This window comes from Schistocerca nitens, chromosome 12, assembly GCF_023898315.1.
Source record: "Schistocerca nitens isolate TAMUIC-IGC-003100 chromosome 12, iqSchNite1.1, whole genome shotgun sequence".
NCBI classification, from domain to species: Eukaryota; Metazoa; Arthropoda; class Insecta; order Orthoptera; family Acrididae; genus Schistocerca; species Schistocerca nitens.
In genome coordinates this window covers 101,280,533-101,305,245 of record NC_064625.1, presented here as the reverse complement: position 1 = coordinate 101,305,245, position 24,713 = coordinate 101,280,533, and the positions used below count along the sequence as shown (strand labels likewise).

The window sequence follows — 24,713 nt, the reverse complement described above, 5'->3', positions numbered from 1 at the left end:
ACCAAAGATGAGACAACTCCCTCAGTTAGTTTGCCAGTCATGGACTTTTAAATAGTGGGTACATTTTCTTGGACCCCTCTGTATAACAGACCAGGTTCGCATATAGCTGTTTGCGATACAACCCTGAGTAAACATCTCAATACACTGTAGTTTATGTTACACAAACACTTACTTATGTTTAGGGCTTGCTTTTCAACTTATACTAATACTTAGTTAACAACACCTGAGGGAAAATTTAATTTACGGTAGAATATACCCCGATGTGCAATACTTAAGGATGAAAATAACTTTAACATGGTTTGCCACCACCAAATAACATAGCTCGAAGGAGCGTCGACCAGACATAGAAAGAACTACTACAGTGTAGTTCAGAACGTAATTAAAAGATATGCGCAATGAGATAGGACCTACTTTAACAGTTACGTCGTCCCAGAAAAAAGACAAATTGCCGCTCCTCAATATATACATGTATATCCAATAAAAATCAAATCATTTTATTTAAATTTTAATAAGAACATATTTTTAGAAAGAAACACATAACATTGATAATCAAGCAGTACAAAACAGCAGAAATTAGTTAAGAAATATCTGTACCTAGCTAGAAACTGTTTACGATATAACTTTTACGTTTTTAATAGTCATCATTTTGAAAACAAAACAGTATAACCTCTACTGCGCTAAAATTACAAGAAACGTTTTTTTTTCTTTGCTTCTGGTCTCTTAAATTTCCTTGATCATCAATTCCATACTCAACTGTCAAAATCACCAAACCATTAAGACGATTTTCTGTAGAAGAAAAGTTTTTAGTTAATTTTAACTTCGCCACTTGCTGCAGTTATTGGCGTCATTAGCAATACACTAAAAGGACTAGTAAGATTTGGGGCAAAATTTCAATTTGTAATTAAGTTCAGTTTCTTTTTCGCTCAAAGGCGCAGATACTGCTGAAATTTTCTCTGTTAATTATACCCCATTTATGTCAACAGAATAACCATCAGTTAAAATACATTCTAAATGCTCAAACTGTTTTAGTGGCATTTCTTTCGACATGGCATTTTAATCATATATATTAGACAATTATTGCTAATAGTTACTATAATTACTAAGCAGTCCAAATCTGTCATCTAGTGCATTTAGTGCTTGGACGATTTTAAAATTTTAAAAAAGTATTTTCTTTGTTCTTTTGGAAATTTGACAGGTTCATCTCGTGCTTCTTATGAGAGGTTTCTTTTTATTATTATGGCGAATTCTTATGCGAATGAGACATGACTGCCTCTCGCCTAACCGCGACAGTGATGTCTCGGAGCGAGCGCAGATACTTTGCCAACGCAGGGGGCGGCGAAAATCAAACAGACGCTCTCGATTGCGCAGCAACAGGCCCGCTCTTAAATTTTGGCGTCCCGGACAAATGTCCGGATTGTCCGCCCCTAGAGGTTAAAAACTCCAACATTGTATATTAAGGGGGAATGGCAGGGTGACGGGTGAAAATATTGCTCAGATTCAGGATTTTTTTTCTCCGTAGCGGAATGTAGTAGACAAATGGTGTTTGCTCCAATGAATAAAGCATACATTGAAGTTTGTGTAGGTATTTTTGTATTGAAAAATATTAATTTCTTCTCTGTGTAATTGGGACTTTCTCGAGGCAGCTCTGAAAGGAGGTAGATCGGCGGTTGTCGCTGTAACTCCTGTTGTGGTTATCCGAAACATGACATTAACGTATCACCTGGATCCTTACAGATGTAATTTTAGTTCTTGTAGGGATTTGAAAAAAAAATGGCGAAATTATAGACATTTTAAAAAATTGCCGCATTTAGAGCCCTCTTTTTTGGCCAAAAAAATATTAATTATTGACATAAAAAAATCGGCTACGATGAACTGAAGAGAATTCAGTTTGCTTCAAGGGAGACCAAAATTCATTAAAATCTACTGAAAATGCCGAACAACGTGGTTCTGAGAAAAACACGTATTAAGTTTGACAAGTATTTATCATACAAAAAAAGGGAGAAAGCTTGAAACTTACAGGATATTGTCGACGCCTGCTGTATAATAACTATCGTTCCGGCTGGTGGATGGTCGCTTTCTGCTACTTTGACCTGATAAGCTCTCATTTTCGTCCTCAAAGCCCTTTTCGTCGCTGAGCGCACCGCTACTGGCTTCCGTATCTTCACAGAATGGGCGCATTTCACCGCCGATTTTGATTTGAAGGGCATGTGCCACGTGCATGGCCTACACTTAACAGACATACGGCCAGATTTGAAACAAATGTTGACAGTAGCACTTCGGCTGGATTTCATTTTTGGAGCGTATCTCCAAGTGAGACTATTGAAACATTCGTTCACATTTTGAGTAACACCGACCAAACAAGGCTCAAGAAAATCAGGTTTACTCAAATCGGTATAAATTGTGGTGATGTCTTCGATAACGACTTGCGGCAACCGGCTTTCTAACGCTGATTCGTGCCGTGCCGCTTCAAAGGCTCACTGAATCGTTACTTTTTGGAGTTCGCCCATAATATTTTGGGGAATAATTCGTCAATGTATATACATTCGAATTTCGTAATCATAAGTTTCGTGTTTTTTCGACCGTCACTATGTCATTCCCCCATAAGGATTTCTCATAGCGCAAAACGTCAGCCATATTTCCTATCTTGGATAGGTACTCGTATCCTATAATACGACAAGTGGTCTATAAGACGAGAAAAGTATTCACGACGATGACATGTCACAGACAGGTCAGACATACCGGGTGATCAAAAAGTCAGTATAAATTTGAAAACTGAATAAATCACGGAATAATGTAGATAGAGAAGTACAAATTGACACACATGCTTGGAATGACATGGGGTTTATTAGAGCCAAAAAAATACAAACGTTCAAAAAATGTCCGACAGATGGCGCTTTATCTGATCAGAATAGCAATAATTAGCATAATTACATGTTCTTTACACGAAACGCTCAATATGTCCACCATCATTCCTCAACAATAGCTGTAGTCGAGGAGTAATGTTGTGAACAGCACTGGAAAGCATGTCTGGAGTTATGGTGAGGTATTGGCGTCGGATGTTGTCTTTCAGCATCCCTAGAGATGTCGGACGATCACGATACACTTGCTACTTTAGGTAACGCCAAAGCCAATAATCGCACGGACTGACGTCTGGGGACCTGGGAGGCGAAGCATGACGAAAGTGGCGGCTGAGCACACGATCATCACCAAACGACGCGCTCAAGAGATCTTTCACGCGTCTAGCAATATGAGGGGTTTTTTTTTTTTTTTCTAATAAAACCCCATGTCATTCCAAGCACGTGTGTCAATTTTTACCTCTCTGTCTAAATTATTCCGTGGTTTATTAAGTTTTCAAATTTATACGATTTTTTGATCAGCCGGTATTTTAACATTTTTCAGTTCGTCATGCACTTGAGAATGGCTACAAAGCCGAAATCATCACTGTGTACAATAAATGAACAATTAACAGTGAAATAGCGGAAATTTATTTAAAAAAATTAATATTAACTCTTAATATTAAGAGTTACAATTCCAGAGAAGGGAAGTTGCTACTAACCATATAGTGGAGATGCTGAGTCGCGATGGGCACAACAAAAAGATTCACACAATTATAGCTTTCAGCCATTAAGGCCTTTGTCAGCAGTAGACACACACACACACACACACACACACACACACACACACACACACACACACACGCAAACGCAACTTGCACACACGCCTGCAGTCTCTGAGAACTGTGGTTTCATTTCTCTGAGACTGCAAACATGTGTGCAAGTTGCGTTTGCTTGAGTGTGTGTGTGTGTGTGTGTGTGTGTGTGTGTGTGTGTGCATGCGTGTATACTGCTGACAAAAGCCTTAATGGCCGAAAGCTATAATTGTGTAAATCTTTTCTTGTGTGCCTATCACGACTCAGCATCTCCACTATATGGTGAGTAGCAACTTTCCTTCTCTCGTATTGTTACATTTCATCCTGGATTTTCCATTGTTTAATATTAAGAGTTAAAACGATTACGAAATTTATCATGGAAAAGCTTTCCTTATCAGAAAACAATTAATCTATTAAATATATTTTTATATTTTGTCAACCATGTCGTTACGTGTAAAGAAAAGCCACAGCCTCCCCTGGAGTTACCACCGAGCGAGGTGGTGCAGTGGTTAGCACACTGGACTCGCATTCAGGAGGACGACGGTTCAATCCCGCGTCCGGCCATCCTGATTTAGATTTTCCTAAACCGCTCCAGGCAAATGCCGGGATGGTTCCTTTGAAAGGGCACAGCTGACATCCTTCCCCATCCTTCCCTAATCCAATGACACCGATGACCTCGCTGTTTGGTCTCTTCCCCCAAACAATCCAATCCCCTGGAGTTGTCCTCCAGAGATGAGGACGAAACGTGGGCGTCAACAAGAAATTCATCTGACCAAGGGCTAATAGCCCAGGATATTTTGTTAAGTGTGACTGGCTCCATTGTTCTCCAATTTGAGGAGCTGCGGTACTCACCTTCCAGACCTTGGGCAGATTGGTGACGATCTCCGTGCGGTCCATCGTTGGTGTGACGCTGGTGGGAGCGTCGTCAGTGTTGCCAGCGGCCGATGTGGCCGGCGCTGCTGCGGCGTCTACGTCTGTGTCTGCACGATCAGCATCCACAGTCGGCTCAGGCGCCGCTGCGTCTGCAGCTTCCGCCTGCGCCGCGAGCTCCATCAGCGTGCGAGACAGTGCTGCTGCCCCTGTGACACGAAAGCAAACTGTCTCCACAGGGTATCCCCACAGTGCTGTTCCCTTTCCAACTGGGTGTACGAGGTGTGCGAGAAAAGTAATGAGACTGACAACACTGCGAGCGATCTGGCAACGCTGTGTTGCTCAACTTGTACTCCGGTGTGTCGTCCCTTCCAGACGCTCAGTCCAAGTTCCCACTCCCTACAGCCATCACGTGATTTTTGAGAGCGCCCTTTGATGAAGCCGTGTTTCTGTTACATGTTACGGAAATGGAACAGCGGAATTTAGAGCAACATTTTGCCATAACGTTTTGTGTTAAATCGCGAGTGTGACCTTTGAAAAGTTGAGACAGAACTATGGTGAACATTCTTTACCAAGAGCACAAGTTTTTCGCTGGCACAAATCATTTTTTGGGAGGTCGAGAACACATCGAAGATTAATCTCATTCAGAGAGACTAACTTAAAAAATTGACGAAAACTTCAAATGTGTCTGTGGTCTTCTGAGACTGTCTCTCCAGGACAAACTGTCAACCAAGTACAAAGACGTCCTTGAAAGGCTCAAGATGATGGTGAACCGAGTGAGGTCGGACATTGCGGAAAAGGATTCTCCATCATGACAATGCCCCTCGTCATACAGCCACGTCCATCAAGTAATGCCATTCCTGTTGTCCTACAGACACCCTATTCACCTGATCTGAGTTTTTGTGACCTTTATTTCTCAAAACTGGAAAATGTCTTGAAAGAAAGTCATTTTGGGACTCTGGAGAAATTTCAAATGAGTGTGCTTGACATGTTAAAAGCCCTACCAGTTGAAGCCTCCACTGCTACCAAGACTGAGAAAGATGACTCCGCCGATGTTTAGCTACCAAAAGGAACTACTTTGAAAAAAATTAAAACTTTGACAGATAAATAATTCAGACTCATTATTTTTCTCACAAACCTCGTTTGTGTCTGACACTTTCTGCAAGCAAGTGGGACATGGGTCTTGTGCATGTGTCTTGTTGATAGTGAATGGAAGTAGGGTGACAATCTTCGTATGGGCGCATTTGTTAGTGCGGGTTGCCTACATCAGGGGCAGGTATGCACTCAGCGGCAAAGCTATTGTTCTCCTTTGACTGACAGATACTTAACCTATTGTTCTCCTCTGATTGACAGGTCCTTAGCCTATTGTTCTGTTAAGTGGTTTTCCATATCACCACACTTAGCCTATTGTTCCCCCACCCCCTTCCTGAGGGGGTTTCATTAATAAATAAAGATTTTGTCAATAGACTTTAAACCCTGTTTTATTTTGGCACATCAAATGTAAACTTTCTTGGAGATATACTGTACTATGTCTGTCATGTTTGTTATACCAAAAAATCTTCAAAATATGGTATGGTAAATAAAATGTTTTTGTACTTGTACCTGTTTTACTATAAACTGTTTTAAAATATAAGGAGTATAAGTATTTTAATATATTATAAAAAGTAATGCAGGGGCCCTACAATCTCTGACCATACCTACAACTATACACAGACCAACTGACCATAACATTCAGTTATTCAGTTCCCTTAAGAAAGCGCTTGTACTGCTTATACTCTCATCCCTCGGTTGTTTTAAACATTTAGAACTGACTCTGTAAACAGAAGACTGTAACAATACCAATCCAGAGGCGCTGTTTGACGAGGAAGGCATGTCGGGAGTAGGTACACATGCGCGTTTCATTGTTTGTGGGGCGTTCGATTAGCTATGCCGATTTGCAGCTTGTTGTTGTTGTTGTTGTTGTTGTCGTCTTCAGTTCGAAAACTGGTTTGATGCAGCTCTCTATGCCACTCTATCCTCTGCAAGCTTCTTCATCTCCAAATAACTACTGCAACCCACATCCTGTTGAATCTTCTTACTGTATTCGTCTCTTGGTCTCCCGCTACCAAACCGCCCACACTTCCCTCCAGTAGTAAATTCGTAATCCCTTGACCTCTCAGAATGTGTCCTATCAACCAATCCCATCTTCTAATCAAGTTGTGCCACAAATTTCTTTTCTCATCAATTCTATCCAGTACTTATTCATTAGTTACGTGATCTACCCATCTAATCTTCAGCACTATTCTGTAGGACAACATTGCAAAAGCTTCTTGACTAAACTGTTTATCGTCCACGTTTCACTTCCTTACATGGCTACACTTCAGACAATTACCTTCAGAAAAGACCTTCTAACACTTAAACCTACGTTCGATTTTAACCAATTTCTCTCCGTCAGAAACGCTTTTCTTGCCATTACCAGTGTACATTTTATATCCTCTCTTCTTCAGCCATCTTCAGTTATTTTTTTCCCCGAATACTATCTACTATTTTAATTATCTTATTTCCTAATATAATTCACTTAGCATCACCTGATTTAATTCGACTACATTCAATTATCCTTGTCCTGTTTTTGTTGATGTTCATGTTACACCCTCCTTTAAAGACACTGTCCATTCCGTTCAACTGCTCTCCCAAGTGCTTTGCTGTCTCTGACAGAATTACAATGTCATCGTATTTCTTCTCCCTGAACATTAACTCCTACTCCAAATTTTTCTTTGGTTCCCTTTACAGATTAAAATTCATTGGGGATCGGCGACAACCCTGTTTCACTCCCTTCTCAACGACTGCATCCCTTTCATGCCCCTCGACTCTTATAACTGCTGTCTGGTTTCTGTACAAGTTGTAAATAGCGACTCAATCCCTGTATTTTACCCCTGCTACTTCAGAAATTCAAAGATAGTATTTCAGTCAACTGTGTCAAAATCGTCATCTAAATCTACAAAAGTTATAGATGTGGGTTTGCCTTTCCTTAACCTTTCTTCTAATATAGGTCATAGTGTCAGTATCGTGTTGCGTGTTCCTATATTTGTCCGCAATCTTCCCTGACATCAGGTTTCTAACAGTTTTTCCATTCTATAAATAATTCGTGTTAGTATTTTGTAACCATATCTCACTAAAATGATAGTTCTGCAATTTTTGCACCTGCCATCACCTGCTTTCTTTGGAAATGAAATTTTATATTCTTCTTGAAGTTTAAGGGTATTTCGCCTGTCTCATACATCTTGCGTACCACATGGAAGAGTTTTGTGATGGCCGGTTCTCCCAAGGCTATCAGTAGTTCTGACAGAGTGTCGTCAGGGGCTCTGTTTCAACTTAGGTCTTTGAGAGCTCTGTCAAATTCTTCTCGCAGTAATCTCTCTCATATCATTCTCATCTAGGTGCTCCTCCATTTCTATAATACAGCCTTCAAGTCCATCTCCCTTCTCCGGGAGCAGACAACATTCCATTAGAACTAGTGATAGCCTTGGGAGAGCCAGCCCTGACAAAACTCTACCACTTAGTGAGCAAGATGTATGAGACAGGTGAAATACCCTCAGCCTTCAAGAAGAATATAATAATTCCAATCCCCAAGAAAGCAGGTGTGACAGATGTGAAAATTACCGAACTATCAGTTTAATAAGTCACAGCTGCAAAATACTAACGTGAATTCTTTACAGACGAATGGAAAAACTGGTAGAAGCGGACCTCGGGGAAGATCAGTTTGGATTCCGTAGAAATGTTGGAACACGTGAGGCAATATTGACCTTACGACTTATCTTAGAAGAAAGATTAAGGAAAGGCAAACCTAAATTTCTAGCATTTGTAGACTTAGAGAAAGTTTTTGACAGTGTTGACTGGAATAACCTCTTTCAAATTCCAAAGGTGGCAGGGGTAAAATACAGGGAGCGAAAGGCTATTTACAATTTGCACAGAAACCAGATGGCAGTTACAAGAGTCGAGGGGCATGAAAGGGAAGCAGTGGTTGGGAAGGAAGTGAGACAGGGTTGTAGCCTATCTCCGATGTTGTTAAATCTGTATATTGAGCAAGCAGTAAAGCAAGGAAAAGAAAAATTCGGAGTAGGTATTAAAATCAATGGAGAAGAAATAAAAATTTTGAGGTTCGCCGATGACATTGTAATTCTGTCAGAGACAGCAAAGGACTTGGAAGAGCAGTTGAACGGAATGGACAATGTCTTGAAAGGAGGATATAAGATTAGCATCAACAAAAGCAAAACGAGGATAATGGAATGTAGTCGAATTTAGTCGGGTATTGCTGAGGGAATTAGATTCGGAAATGATACACTTAAAGTAGTAAAGGAGTTTTGCTATTTGGGGAGCAAAATAACTGATGATGGTCGAAGTAGAGAGGATATAAAAATTAGACTGGCAATGGCAAGGAAAGCGTTTCTGAAGAAGAAAAATTTGCTAACATCGAGTATAGATTTAAATGTCAGGAAGTCGTTTCTGAAAGTATTTGTATGGAGTGTAGCCATGTATGGAAGTGAAACGTGGACGATAAATAGTTTAGACAAGAAGAGAATAGAAGCTTTCAAAATGTGGTGCTACAGAAGAATGCTGAAGATTAGATGGGTAGATCACATAACTAATGAGGTATTGAATAGAATTGGAGAGAAGAGGAGCTTGTGGCACAACTTGACTAGAAGAAGGGATCGGTTGGTAGGACATGTTCTGAGACATCGAGGGATCACCAGTTTAGTATTGGAGGGCAGCGTGGAGGGTAAAAATCGTAGAGGGAGACCAAGAGATGAATACACTAAGCAGATTCAGAAGGTTGTAGGCTGCAGTAGGTACTGGGAGATGAAGAAGCTTGCAGAGGACAGAGTAGCATGGAGAGCTGCATCAAACCAGTCTCAGGACTGAAGACAACAACAAGATAAACACAGATATTAGCTCACATTAGATAATCTTCCAGCGACATTGCATGAAGCCGAAATTACGAAGGCTGTCAATTAATCGTTGCGAGTGGAACAATTGAGTTACAAATGGAATCGAGATCTCGAAAATAACGGCATTGTCAATGTATGTGTAAACATTACGTAAGGCGAACTACTCGCTGTTGAGAGGAAAGTCGTTACATGTACTGCAAAATGCATTGAGGTTGACGGACATCATTTTTAATCATTTATTGCATTAATGTGGTATTTACAGGTAATCACGCTGTAACAGCATGCGTTCTCAGAAATGATAAGTTCACAAAGGTACATGTATCACTTTGGAACAACCGAAATAAAATGTTCAAACGCACCTACGTTCTGTATTTTAATTTAAAAAACCTACCTGTTACTAACTGTTCGTCTAAAATTGTGAGCCATATGTTTGTGACTGTTACAGCACCATCTATCACACAGCGAAAAAAGTGGTCCAACAAAAACATATTTCTTTTCGTACTACACGAATATGTAATAAAAACTGGGGGTTTCTATTTTAAAAAACGCAGTTGATATACGTTTGACCTATGGCAGCGCCATCTAGCGGGCCAACCATAGCGCCATCTGGTTCCCCCCTTCAAGCTAGACAAGTTTCGTTCTTTGTAGTTTTTTTTGTTTGACGCTTATTTCGTGAGATATAATTGGCCCAGTCACGATCAATGGACCACCCTGTATACTCTTTCCATGTTTCAGCTTGGTTTCCCATTTGGACCTTACTCGTAGCACCAGGTCCACGCTGAAACTGCTGGCAGGAGTGACTCACCGTCGCCCTCGGCGGCGATGTCGGCCAGCAGGTCCCTGTTCTGATGGAGCCGACGCGCCAGTGCGTCGATGGCGGGGGCGGAGGCTGCCTCCAGCAGGCGGGCGAAGGCGGCGTGGATCTGAGACACCTCCTCCCGCAGGGCCGCCGCTTCCTCGCTGGACCGGGACGCTTGCTCCTGTGGGCATATGTCTGGCCTCAGCATGGGGATGGGAAGAACTGGTCTGTTAAAACCGGCACCGGTATTATACACTACTGGCCATTAAAATTGCTTCACCACGGAGATGACGTGCTACAGACGCGAAATTCAACCGACAGGAAGAAGATGGTGTGATTTGCAAATGATTAGCTCTTCAGAGCATTCACACAAGGCTGGCGCCGGTGCCGACACCTACAACGTGCTGACATGAGGAAAGTTCCCCACCGATTTCTCATACACAAACAGCAGTTGACCGGCGTTGCCTGATGAAACGTTGCTGTCATGCTTTGTGTAAGGAGAAGAAATGCGTATCATCACGTTTCCGACTTTGATAAAGGTCGGCTTGTCGCCTATCGCAATTGCGGTTTATAGTATGGCGACATTGCTGCTCGCGTTGGTCGAGATCCAATGACTGTTAGCAGAATATGGAATCGGTGAGTTCAGGAGGGTAATACGGAACGCCGTGCTGGATCCCAACGGCCTCGTATCACTAGCAGTCGAGATGACAGGCGTCTTATCTGCACGGCTGTAACGGATCGTGCAGCCACGTCTCGATCCCTGAGTCAACAGATGGGGACGTTTGCAAGACAACAACCATCTGCACGAACAGTTCGACGACGTTTGCAGCAGCATGGACCGTCAGTTCGGAGACCGTGGCTCCGGTTACCCTTGACGCTGCATCACAGACAGGAGCATCTGCGATGGTGTACTCGACGACGAACCTGGATGCACGAATGGCAAAACGTCATTTTTTCGGATGCATCCAGGTTCTGTTTACAGCATCATGATGGTCGCATCCGTGTTTGGCGACATCGCGGTGAACGCACATTGGAAGGGTGTATTCGTCATCGCCATACTGGCGTATCACCCGGCGTGATGGTATGGGGTGACATTGGTTACACGTCTCGGTCACCTCTTGTTCGCATTGGCGGCACTTTGAACAGTGGACGCTACATTTCAGATGTGTTACGACCCGTCGCTCTACCCTTCATTCGGTCCCTGCGAAACCCTACATTTCAGCAGGGTAATCCACGACCGCATGTTGGAGGTCCTGTACAGGCCTTTCTGGATACAGAAAATGTTCAACTGCTGCCCTGGCCAGCACATTCTCCAGATCTCTCACCAATTGAAAACGTCTGGTCAATGGTGGCCGAAGAACTAGCTTGTTACAATACGCCAGTCACTACTCCTGATGAACTGTGGTATCGTGTTGAAGCTGCATGGGCAGCTGTACCTGTACACGCCATCAAGCTCTGTTTGAGTCAATGCCCAATAGTATCAAGGCCGTTATTACGGCCAGAGGTGGTTGTTCTGGGTACTGATTTCTCAGGATCTTTGCGCCCAAATTGCGTTAAAATGTCATCACATGTCAGTTCTAGTACAATATATTTGTCCAATGAATACCCGTTTATCATCTGCATTTCTTCTTCCTGTAGTAATTTTAATGACCAGTAGTGTAGCTCTGAATAGCTGGTATATTGCAGTACTTGTTGAGTCTCAGTTATAATATGCGTTTCTATTTTTTACTAATATCAATTAGGCGCCGCCTCTTTGCTGGACGGGGATGCTTGCTCCTGTGGGAATACACGTGGTCTCAGCATAGGGAGGGGAGAACCGACCAATTAAATCCAATACCGGTGTTTTATTTCTGAGTAACCGGTATTTTTCGGTATTTGTTTGGTCTCGGGTATAACAGGTATTTCTATTTCTTGCTAACAACCGGGGAAAATAACGAAATATCAATGCTAAAATTTTTCGTTTTAGAATAAACTTTTTTTAAAGAACGAGTAATTTTTATTTGTAAAATTTGCATTGCTTTGAAATATTGCATTATTACAGAAAATGGGCAAAACGATCAGTGCTATTTTAATAACAATGCTAATAGAAACGGGCAAGAAACTCATGGCATACGAATTGGTACAGCACTGCTGAGTCAATGACGTACCTAAGTGAACAGTTCGCCCACAGATACAATAAAAATAAAAGTAGTTGCTCGGCTGCCGGTGTCTACGTACCATGCCCTTAACCTGCCTGTAGTCCTTGATAACGGACACCGAGCGAGGTGGCGCAGTGGTTAGCACACAGGACTCGCATTCGGGAGGACGACGGTTCAATCCCGTCTCCGGCCATCCTGATTTAGGTTTTCCGTGATTTCCCTAAATCGTTTCAGGCAAATGCCGGGATGGTTCCTTTGAAAGGGCACGGCCGATTTCCTTCCCTAACCCAAGCTTGCGCTCCGTCTCTAATGACCTCGTTGTCGACGGGACGTTAAACACTAACCACCACCACCACCACCATAACAGACAAATTAACAGAAAAATAGAGTTCTCCAAATTCAGTTTTCATCCCCTGGCATTGCCTATTCAAAATGTCGAAATAGCAGTATGATCACTGGTTACGACGTGATTTTTGAGTAAAGTTTCATAAAGTTCGTATCAATAGGAGAATACTGGCGATTTTTTGTAGTAGTCAACCACCTACCGTTTTCGAGAAAAGCAGCGAACGGGGGATGGACTTAGTTTTCTTTTATCTGCCTGTTTAATTTAATATTTTGATTCTACGTATGTTGAAAGTGAAGGCGTGAAAATTATCCTGTCTTTGTTCGATTTCTACGTTTATTACAGGGGGATAAAAAACCGAAAATCGGTTATGACAGAAACTGGTTTTTTGAGCGGATTTAATAGTCCTGTTAAATTGGCTTTGAAAGAAACGATAGAACCGAAATCCGGTTGTTTCAGTGATAACCGCCATCCCTACCTAAGCAGTGATCCAGCACAACACCGGCGACATTCGTATCGTACTCAAAGTTATGACAAAAGCTGGCAGAAGCTCCACAACGGGTGTTCGGGAAGAACGATACAATCCTTTCTTGCCCGTCCGAGATGCATGCAAATTTTTCAAAACTGAGAAGACATTCAAAGGAGTGTGTAAGCAGTATGATCACCGGTTACGACGTGATTTTTGAGTAAAGTTTCATAAAGTTCGTATCAATAGGAGAATACTGGCGATTTTTTGTAGTAGTCAACCACCTACCGTTTTCGAGAAAAGCAGCGAACGGGGGATGGACTTAGTTTTCTTTTATCTGCCTGTTTAATTTAATATTTTGATTCTACGTATGTTGAAAGTGAAGGCGTGAAAATTATCCTGTCTTTGTTCGATTTCTACGTTTATTACAGGGGGATAAAAAACCGAAAATCGGTTATGACAGAAACTGGTTTTTTGAGCGGATTTAATAGTCCTGTTAAATTGGCTTTGAAAGAAACGATAGAACCGAAATCCGGTTGTTTCAGTGATAACCGCCATCCCTACCTAAGCAGTGATCCAGCACAACACCGGCGACATTCGTCTCGTACTCAAAGTTATGACAAAAGCTGGCAGAAGCTCCACAACGGGTGTTCGGGAAGAACGATACAATCCTTTCTTGCCCGTCCGAGATGCATGCAAATTTTTCAAAACTGAGAAGACATTCAAAGGAGTGTGTAAGCAATTTAGAACTCAATAATGAGGGTTTAGCGATAATCCTAGAATCAAATGGTTCAAATGGCGCTAAGCACTCTGGGACTTAACATCTGAGCCGCGGCCGACTGGTATGACTGTAGACGCGGCGACAATAGTGTAGAGCTCTGTTTCGTAGTTTTGTTAAGTGCTATAATCGCGTCTAAACTGAAAGTTTCGTCAGTTGCAAGATTTGTGGCGGAGTTAATACCTGTTTGCGTAAAGTCACTGCATAATAAAAGAAATGTGAAACGTGTCTGGGTTTGTGACCGGATAAAGAAAAGAGGTCAGCTCGTTTGCTCAGCGATCTTCTGAAAGACATTGCAGTGGAGGAACCTAAAAGTTACTTTAATTGTCTTTGAATGCCACCAGAACAATTTGCGTTTCTTTTAAATAGAGTTGATGGAGACAACACGGAAGAATAATATTGTGATACGTGACGCTTGTCGCCAAAGCTGAAATTACAAATCACATTGCGTGCAATATGGAGTCCACAACTCTCTTCCTGCTAGGAGGTACAGTGTTAGTTGTGATGGCTCATTTATATTAACTCCACATTTAGCTGAGTCTTTTCCAATACATGGTCCACCGAGTTTCAGAGAAAGAATATAGCTCACCGTGTTGTGGTAAATGCGTTCGAAATTTTTGTTTCCAAATTTTGCTTGTATGAAAAGCCAATACCAGTTCGCCAAAAATAGTGCAATTCATAACCGACAGAGAAAAACAGCACCCCAACAATATCTACAACCATAGGTAATAGACCCGAGCATGTCGACAATAGAGCTTACCAGCAGTGAAGAATGGGAAGCATAAATGTAAAGCTGAAATAATTATTCCAAGGAAGAGAAAATGGTTTGAAATGAAATGATCGTATGGCATTGTTGGCCGGGAGGTCCCACGCGGGGAAGTTCAGCCGTCGTATTGCAAGTCCTTTTAAGTTGACGCCACTTCGGCGACTTGCGAGTCAATGATGATGGAAATGATCAAAACACAACACACAGTCATCATGAGGCAGAGAAAAGCTCTGACCCCGCCGGGAATCGAAACCGGGACCCCGTGCGCGGGAAGCGATAATGCTACCGCAAGACCATGAGCTGCAGACAATCATACTTGTATTTTTTTTTATTCGTTTGTATGTGCACTCCTGATTGACTGAATTTTGATCTATAACTCAGACTTGTCAACCCATCCATGTTCAAATCACGTATGGAGGTCTCAAGTGCAGCAATATGTCGCTGCTTGTTTTTTGTAGTCAGCAACACTGAAATCCCACAAACACAGGTATGCAAAAAGCAAAAAATTTCCTCCATTCCCCACTTCATATTTCAGTGTGTTTACACTCTATCGTACATACCTAACCTCAAGATTCTTGCTACTATACTCCGATTAAAATAACTTGACAGCTAACAAATGGTGCGCTTAGCTGGTTTCCTCCAATCAAAGCACTTGACGTCACGCCAGAACTGTTTCCTGTTGCCAAGTGCTACAACAATTGGTCAATTCGCTTCCAATTTCTTGACCGGCATTGTTTTGATCCCCAGCCCTTTCATTTCGCATTTCATCATAACTACACCAAAAACAAAACACACAGACACGTGTAAACGATGCTTAAGAAATATACTCGTTTCATACGCACTGGATCCTTCTGCATAAGACACGATTCAGTCTCATTGATACAGTTATTATAAACACAGATATTGGCTCACATTAGATAAACTTCCAGTGACATTGCATGAAGCCAAAATTATAAAGGCTGGCAGTTAATCGTTGCGAGTGTAAGATTTGAGTTACAAATACAATCGAATTTCAGGTAAGTAATGGTATGGTGCAGTGGATAGTGAGCAAGATGACATTTTGAAGGTCGAGTGTTCAAACCTCTTGACATATGAAGCTATTTTAATTTTTGTGAGCCTAATCAAAATACTTGAATTATCATTTTTTAACTTAATTAGTATAGTATTTTTTATTTCTAATACTTTTCTGCGTCGTTTTCATCATCGTGTTGACTTTTTTACTTGCCCCTATTTTTCTTCTTGTCATCCTTTTTTCGTTTGGAATCTGCTTGTATCGGCTTGGTAATGCGGCATCTCGTGTAGCTAGTGTGAGGATAGTTTCAGGCAACCATTGGCGGCGAGAAATTACAGTTTGTTTTTACCGCAAAAACTGAAATTTTGCTGCCAAACATGTCTACGCAAAGAAACATATCATGAATTTTTTCTGTCGTGAGTTTGATCGTAGGAGTTAGCCTAAACGCTGTGAACAAGGCGATCATGATTTTAGTTCTGCCACAGATTGTTGATCGCCGTTTTCTCGGACACACTGCACATCACGAGGTTGTGGTCAGCTTAGGGCATGAGTTTAAATGCAGGGCTATGAAACGCATCGTCTGCCACAGTCATTAGTTGCTTAAAATCAGCTGCCGACAGAGGATCTGCCATTTTCGTCACATCTCGCAGCGACTGCTTCCAACATTGTTTTTTTTTTTTTTATTCCCCCCGAAGGGGGCGGGTTGGCAGCAGCTTACTACGCCGCTCTTCAGCCTACAGAATTTGTGTTAAAAAGATGAAGATAAGAAAAAATAACAGTTGGCGATAAAATCGGTGACTTAAAGGTAAAATGGCAGAAAATTCTAGAACTTAAAACATAAAACACAGGGTTGATGATACTAAGAAAATACACAAGAAGCAGAAAAATAACAGACAGACAGTTAAGAAAAAAAAACAGGGCGACAGTCTGGTTTCTGTTCGCAAAATATAAAATGCACGCCCAGCGACAGCATGATTTCTGTTCGCATCACTGTGGAAAGACGCACAACACTGAACACTCACTTAAACACGACACTAAAAAGTTGGCACAAACATTACATACCACAGCCGAGAGCAGGTGGGGGGGTCCAACATTGCTCCGCGTTACATATTAATAGCATTTGTGAAGTGATACGCAATGTTTGTGTGTCGCCTTAAACTGAGCAGTGGCCGCCCGCAGATGCGGCAACACTGTAGCGGCAAGTGACAGATGTCAACTGCCAAGTACTTTTAATCGGGCTATACAGAGATGTGAAAATTATTAGACTCAAAACGAAAAGTCTGATATTTTCTAGTTCCTCTCACTCTGGAGTTATTCAGCCATGTGATATTGGTATTTTCACGCAATTACATCTATATGGCAACATTTGCCTTTGCTATTGGCAGAGCTGCGCCAGTAACATTTTTGGCGGTACTCGCTTAGCAGTCCATTGTTGTTGTTAAGGCAGAATTTGCATGACTGCAACTGTTTTGGAGACAGTTTAATTCACCTGGGACATACTTCAGATGCGTTATATTTTTAATGTATCATCAAACAATAATTTATGAGTATCCCTACTTGGATTCTAGCCATGAAACACAAAAATTTTCAGATATTTGTTGGTTATGGATCCGAAAAGTGATCTGTCACCAAGAAAAGTTGCTATCATAAACTGGGTATAGTTTGACTGCCGTGGTTACTTTGACCACTCAAGCACGATTAGAAATATTAGATCAGATTAGATTAGTTTTTCGTTCTATAGTTTTACATCTCTCTACTGCCTCTCAGTTGCGTCTTTTGGTGGAAAAGTTCCATCAATATACGCTAGATGTCGCACATGTAGTGCCGATTTTCTTATGCAGCAGTTGGCGAACCTGTTGAGACTTGAAGTTGTTTATGAAAAAGTATGTTTAAAGTTAATTGTGCAAAATTCACCAATATCTCATAACAACAAAGCCATCGGTGTTTTAAACTATATTAGGTATGTTGCTCGATTAATTCTCATAACAGACCAATGATTTTTTTTTTTCAAACGTATACATTGACCAGTATATTACTTTTTCTGAGGTCATGTGCATGACGTCTCTGTTTCAGGGTTACCCCAGGCTTACAGATACACTCCTGTCATTGTGTTCTTATGCTTCTGTTGTTCTCCTACACAGGTACAATATGCCGAGAAGTCATAGAAAGGTGCCTGGTGCAAGACAGTATAACACAGTGAAGAAGAAATGCAGATTGCATTAGACACAATTAAAAGTGGCACAATTTCAATGAATGCAACATCAAAGAAATACAGTATTGCAAAAGGTGGAAGACAAGTGTATTTACAAATGAACAAGAAGAAATATTTGTTCATTATGGTTTGACAGTTAGTGAATGGGGTTTTCCTTTTAATGTGCAAGACTTGCTATATTTGGGAAAGCTATATTTTAATTTGGGTGACATTGAGGGTATTATACTGAACTAATTTTGGGGCTATATGTGTAGTACTTCATCCTGATAACTTTCATTATTTTCATAATTCTGATGATGGATCACACTGTTTCATTTATGTACCTCACTATGTTTTCTCTTTTTATAAAGCTTAATAAAGCACTTAATATAAATTTAGACCAATGTATTTATTTCTGGGTGGCCAAAGTTTCACTTCGTGGTTGAAATATTGACCACAGATGGAAATGTAGTTGACAGTTGTGGTGGAGATAGAGGCCGGTCAATGTAACCCTGAACCGATGGTAACTTTGACCACCAACAATTTTCCCCATAACTACCTCTGTATTTTATCAAATGTGTTGTACTGATCACTGTGTAATCCTTTCATACATGCCTCCAAATTGAGAAACTTAAACATCACATCAGTTAAAAAATAGTCATGATAATCACATTTGAATCTGAAAATCAGTCAAAGTATACCCGATTTACAGTACTATAAAACTGTTACTCGAAGAAAAACAGTATTCACAGAAATGGGAAACAGGTTACAAATTTCAAAAATATCTGTAAGCAGCATTTGCCAGGCAGCGAAAGATGGTCTTAATTTCAGTCCTGCACATCGAGGGAACTGTGGACGCAAGAGCAAACTGTCTCCTAGGACTCAACGTAAATTTGTCCAGATGGCGAAAACCAACAGCAGAGCTGTCAGTCAGGATTTGAACAAGGCTCTGGAGAACTTTGGAGTTGGTGTTTGTTGCTCGACAGTCTGCAGAAAGCTTATTAGTGCAGGGCTTCCACGTCGTCCACGCAAAAAATCAAAACTTACCCGGGCAATGAGTGCAAAAAAATGTTCAAATGTGTGTGAAATCTTATGGGACTTACTGCTAAGGTCATCAGTCCCTAGGCTTACACAATACTGAACCTAAATTATCCTAGGGACAAACACAAACACCCATGCCCGAGGGAGGACTCGAACCTCCACCGGGACCAGCCACACAGTCGATGACTGCAGCGCACCAGACCGCTCGGCTAATCCCGCGCGGCCAATGAGTGCAAAGAGATTTAAATGGGCTCATGAAACTAGAAATCAGTTTGGAGCCACTGGAGCGAGGTAAATAAACTTTATTTAAACCAATTCAGAATATGCGTGTGAAAATTTCTTTTGAAAGATGAACATTTGTTTTCAACAAAATATTGAATACAGACAAGGAGAAATTTTCTTTTTGTTTTTCGTCTGTTCATACAAGGATATGACATCAGCAATTATGGACTTTTTATGATTAAACTGTTTTCTTATTCCTTTCAGATCTCCTTTTCTGACTAGTCTATATTCTCCATATGTGAAGAAAGTAGCCAGTATGTCCGCAGAATTGTGTTTTCTGAGTTTTTGTACCGCGCAAACTGTAAAACATTCCACGTCTGCTATGGTGTGGAGAGTCATGTCAGCAAAGGGTACTACTGGATGACTCTACATTGTCGAAGGCACTATGAATCAAACTCATTATAGGGAAGTGCTGGAAAAGAGGCACCTCAGGTGAAGGAATGAATGGTTTTCCGACATGCACGCTTGCCATAAAGCCAAGTCCGTTGTGCAGTTCTTAGCCAAAAACAATGTAAAAACTTTGCCACGCCTGGAAATAGTCCAGACGTCAACCCTAAGATCAACATTGCAACAAGGTTGCAGCTCGTCGAGGAACTGATTCAAATACGGCGTGATGATGAAACAGTCAAAAATTCACGCTTAAGACTCACAGGAACAATGCCATGATATGTTGAATTGCTCATCCGGAATAAAAAAGACATGCTAATAATGCATTTTCATTTGGTGAATAAAGGCTTCTAAACTGTAAAATGTGTTCATTTATGAAAAAACAACCTTGAGCCTCTAATAATTGCCACCCACACACACCTCTCTCTCTGTTCTGTCGGTAGAGCCAGTGTAGTCTCGTCCTACTCCCGCCAGGGCCAGGGGTACAGCCGCTTCGAGGAGGTGGCGTAGTGGCCGCTGCAACCCAGCACAGCTAGCGGCGATTGGCTACCTCCTCGCAGCGGCTGTTACCCTGGCCGTGACCACAAGAAGACGTCGCGAGAACTTCGAGCGTGCGAAAGAACTTTTTTTTTAATTGGCTCACTCAACTAATTAAATTACATTATTAAACCCTTCCTTACTTCCCAGGTCATTTTTGTATCACAAAAATTGCATTCACCAATTTCAGTGAAACATTTGTTTGTAAAATATATCAAAACAAATTTTAAAGTTTATTTTTCGAAAAAATGCATTTAAACAAAAAACTATACAAATGAACACATCATATAACATGATAATAATAATAATGCTACGAAAACTCAAATATCCTGCACTCTAGAGTTTCCTTTTTGCTTTATTTTGTTATTATTATACATGTAACAATAGAAACACAAAAACTCCCATAAAACATTCAAAAAATGAAAATTACATTAGTACTTTTCAGGTTTTTAATTTCCTCCTATGCACTCGCTGGAAATTTTTCTAGAGAAAATGAGGTGGCTTCTTGCAACATTGACAAATATAGTTGCCTTTTTCTTTTTCTTTTTTTTTTTTTTTTGTCACAGGGGCCGAATATTTTGCGGTTTTGCAAACGTTCTACAACGATTTCTAGTCTTGGTTCTGCTACACCCACAACACGAATGTTTGCACGAAGTTCACAGGGTAATGAGATAGTTTTTGACTCGCCAACATTATAACTCTGGGAATGTTCGACACTCTGTACATTAAACACTGATTTTATTTGCTGTTTATAAGATTATTTTCCTTCTTTTGATATGGGGAAACGCAGGCGGAAAGAAATGGATTCGTTGCACGAAACGCTTAGTTTGTTAGCACGAAACATGCTCTTTATCTACACACAAGTACGAATTCATACGGTACACGTCTTTGGAAGGCTGAAAGAACTTGAAAGGATTGTTTATTCGTGAGATTCAAGTGATTCATAGTAGTGAAACTCCCTGGCAGTGTTAGAAACGAAAAATACATAAAAATTAATTGTGCTTGAGAGAGTTTTTGTGGGGGACGAAATGGGAGACGAAATTACGAACACCTATTTCTGTTTTTGCAGTGTTAACGTTTATGTCAGACATTGGGTTTAGTAAGTTACAGTAATTTAATCGTAACTTGGTTTCAAGTTGAAAATAAATTCAGGATATATGTATAACAATGGTAAGCTAGGGGGTCGGAATTTCGCCATCGTAATACATTAGGATCTGTGTAACTCCGCAAAGATGATGGAAAAAGGATTACACAGATCCTAACGTATTACGATGACGAAATTTGGACCCCTTTGCTTACTATTGTTTTACTTCAAAATGGTTCAAATGACTCTTAGCAGTATGAGACTTAACATATGAGGTCATCAGTCCTCTAGACTTAAAACTATTTAAACCTAACTAACCTAAGGACATTACACACATCCACGCCCGAGGCAGGATTCGAACCTGCGTCCGTAGTAGCAGCGCGGTTCCAGACAGAAGCGCCTAAAACCGTGTTTTACTTCACCTAATGAAAGTAAAACACACTGCTTTCCCTCAGAAGAATAAATGGATAACTCAGACAACAAAACCATTGAAGAGTGGCTTTAGTTGAATGAATGAATAAATAAATACTTCTACCGACATAAAACTAAAGAATGTTATCACTTGACGTCAAAGAATGCATAACTCAGTACGCAAAACACTACCGGTATGTGCCGACTGTTTTCATTTAGTTGCTCCTACAAACTGGTTCCAAGCGAAAGAAATGAATGAACAGTAATACAACCGATACGTAAAACCACAACTGACTGATTCCATTGTTTCCGTTCGGTAGTTCCCATAGACTTATTTCCCTCAAAAAAAAGAATGCATAATTCAACCGATACGTCAAGCTGCAACCGACTCAATCGATTGTTTTCGTGCGGTAATTCCCATCAGCAACCTTAAAGTCCTACGTTGTAAGTGTTATAGTGTTCTCACGAGTGAAAAAAGTTTGCTTCCACTAACTAAATTCAGGTGGGGCAGTACTTAATCGCGACTCACTTTATGCATTTCTGATTCTGTCGTGTCTTTATCCACTGCTAGGTCGACTAAACTTCTGCTAGAAAATGGTGAACTTTCCCTTTGGTTATTCTGTGAATTAAGACACAAAGGAATTGCGGACACTGGCGGCGAGTGAGCATTAAATCAATTGGGAGCGTTAAAAATATGGACTAGGCCGGGATTCGAACTCGGGTCTCCCGCCTAAGAGGTGGGTGCTTTGACCACTGAGCCATCCACACACACACGAATCGTTGTAACGACACGGTCTATACTAACACGCCTACCATTAGACTCAAGCTCTCAACTTATCCACACGCTACTAATGTAGTGTCCCCATTCCCACTATTCTCATTACTCGCGGCATTTCGCCGATTCCCGTAAGAGTTCGCCTTAATGTACGAAATAACAGATACTGCCCATTAATAATTAAGGCGAGGACGCTCAGTCATCTCCTCAATGCATTGTTGACACATAACCCACGTGACGTCTGTTAGGTAGTAGTCACTTCGCTAAGATTCTACTTGCACGAACTGATGCTTTGACAACAGTATACGTTTACAATAGTGTGCCAACCAAATGGCTTCTTCTCGCAGGCAGAAGATCGGAGAACGAGAGGTAGGAGAAATCACGTACATCTCACGGATAATTCTTAAACCATCTTTTTTCATTTTGTTTTGGTCAGTGTATGCGCTCCCACTGTGCCTGCGCCTTCTGAGGGGCCTATCTCGCCCTAGTCTCCGTTTGGAGCTAGACTTCGCACACAGAGGAACGCAGAGTGTTAATCACTGTTTCTATATAATAGGAACCTCGCAACTACACGCCTCACCAACGTATCAACTTCCGATAATTAGACGTTTTGGATACTCAAGAAGCAGTGGGCATCTTTTAATTTAAACTTATGTCCAAGCTAGTGCAGTACTCAACAATGGTACATGTTGGTTATATTGATCTGGCAGAATTACACGCTGGAGATATACGAGTCTCAACTTTATATTCAATAAGCAAAGCTGAATGAATTAAAATTTTAGCAACAGCCAGGACTTGAACCAAGGTCTTCTATCTACGAGGCACAGACGCTACCCACTACACAGCCATAACGACACAATCACTACACCTGCAAGGATTAAAGTAGTCCAGTGACGTCCCTAACACACCTTCAGCCTTCCCCTGCAATGTAATTCCAGCATATCAACAGATAACCTACATCTGAGGTACAGGCACGATTTTCCCATTTTGTACAAAGCTGTGATGCTAGGAGGGGCGTTTGAAAAATCCGTGCAAAAATAAAAACTACTTACGTGTTTGGGGGTAAACATTCTTTATTTTTCGAGATAGTCTCCTTTTAGACTTACACACTTCGTCTAACGCTGCTCTAATTTGTTGATCGCTTCCGAACAATAGGAATTTCCAAGTCTGCAAAATAGCTCTTAGTTGCTGCAATCACCTCCTCGTTTGAATAAAATCTTTGTCCCGCCAGTCATTTATTCGAATTGGGGAACAAATAGTAGTCAGAGGGAGCCCAATCTAGAGAATAGGGGGGATGTGAAACGAATTGGAATCCCATTTCCATTAATTTTGCGACCACAACTGCTGAGGTGTGTGCTGGAGCATTGTCGTGATGGAAAAGGACTATTTTGCGGTCCAATCACCGGCGTTTTTCTTGCAGCTTGGTTTTCAAACGGTCCAGTAACGATGACTAATATGCACCTGTAATAGTTTTACCCATTTCCAGATAGTTGATGAGGATTGTTCCTTGCGAATCCCAAAAGACAGTCGCCATAACCTTTCCGGCCGAAGGAATGGTCTTCGCCTTTTTTGGTGCAGATTCTCCCTTGGTAACCCAGTGTTTAGATTGCTCTTTGGTCTCAGGAGTATAGTAATGTATCCATGTTTCATCCACAGTGACGAAACGACGTTTAAAGTCCTGCGGATTCGCCTTGGGCAGCTGCAAACCATACTCGCAGCACATCACACGATTCCGTTTTTGGCCAAGCGTGAGTAGTCGCAGAACCCATCTTGCGGATAGCTTTCTCATGTACAAATGTTTATGCAAAATATTATGTACCCGTTCATTTGAGACTTCCACAGTAGTATCAATTTCACGCACCTTAACTCTTCTGTCATCCATCACCATATCATGGATTTTATCAATGATTTTTGGAGTCCTAACCTCCACAGGGCATCCAGAACGTTCAGCATCACTTGTGCCCATATGGCCACTCCGAAAATTTTGTGTTTGTGTGAAATCTTATGGGACTTATCTGCTAAAGTCATCAGTCCCTAAGCTTACACATTATCTAACCTAAATTATCCTAAGGACAAACACACACACCCATGCCCGAGGGAGGACTCGAACCTCCGGCGCGATCAGCCGCACAGTCCATGACTGCAGCACCCCAGACCGCTCAGCTAATCCCGCGCGGCTCGAAAATTTTGAAACCACTTATAAACTGTTTTAATCGAAGATGCAGAGTCACCGTAATGTTTATCAAGCTTCTCTTTAGT

The 24,713-nt window shown here is 41.3% G+C and overlaps 1 protein-coding gene across 2 annotated transcripts in view; it reads right to left on the bottom strand.

Annotated features, from left to right (window-relative positions):
• Positions 1 to 24,713, bottom strand: part of LOC126215227 (plectin) — a 233,579-nt gene that overhangs the window by 42,418 nt on the left and 166,448 nt on the right. For both annotated transcript variants that reach the window (XM_049941893.1, XM_049941894.1), the window contains exons 11-12: positions 10,250 to 10,424; positions 4,502 to 4,728 (exon numbers count right to left, since the gene is read on the bottom strand). In XM_049941893.1, the coding sequence (XP_049797850.1) occupies positions 4,502 to 4,728; positions 10,250 to 10,424 (402 nt within the window). The remainder of the gene's footprint in view (positions 1 to 4,501; positions 4,729 to 10,249; positions 10,425 to 24,713) is intronic.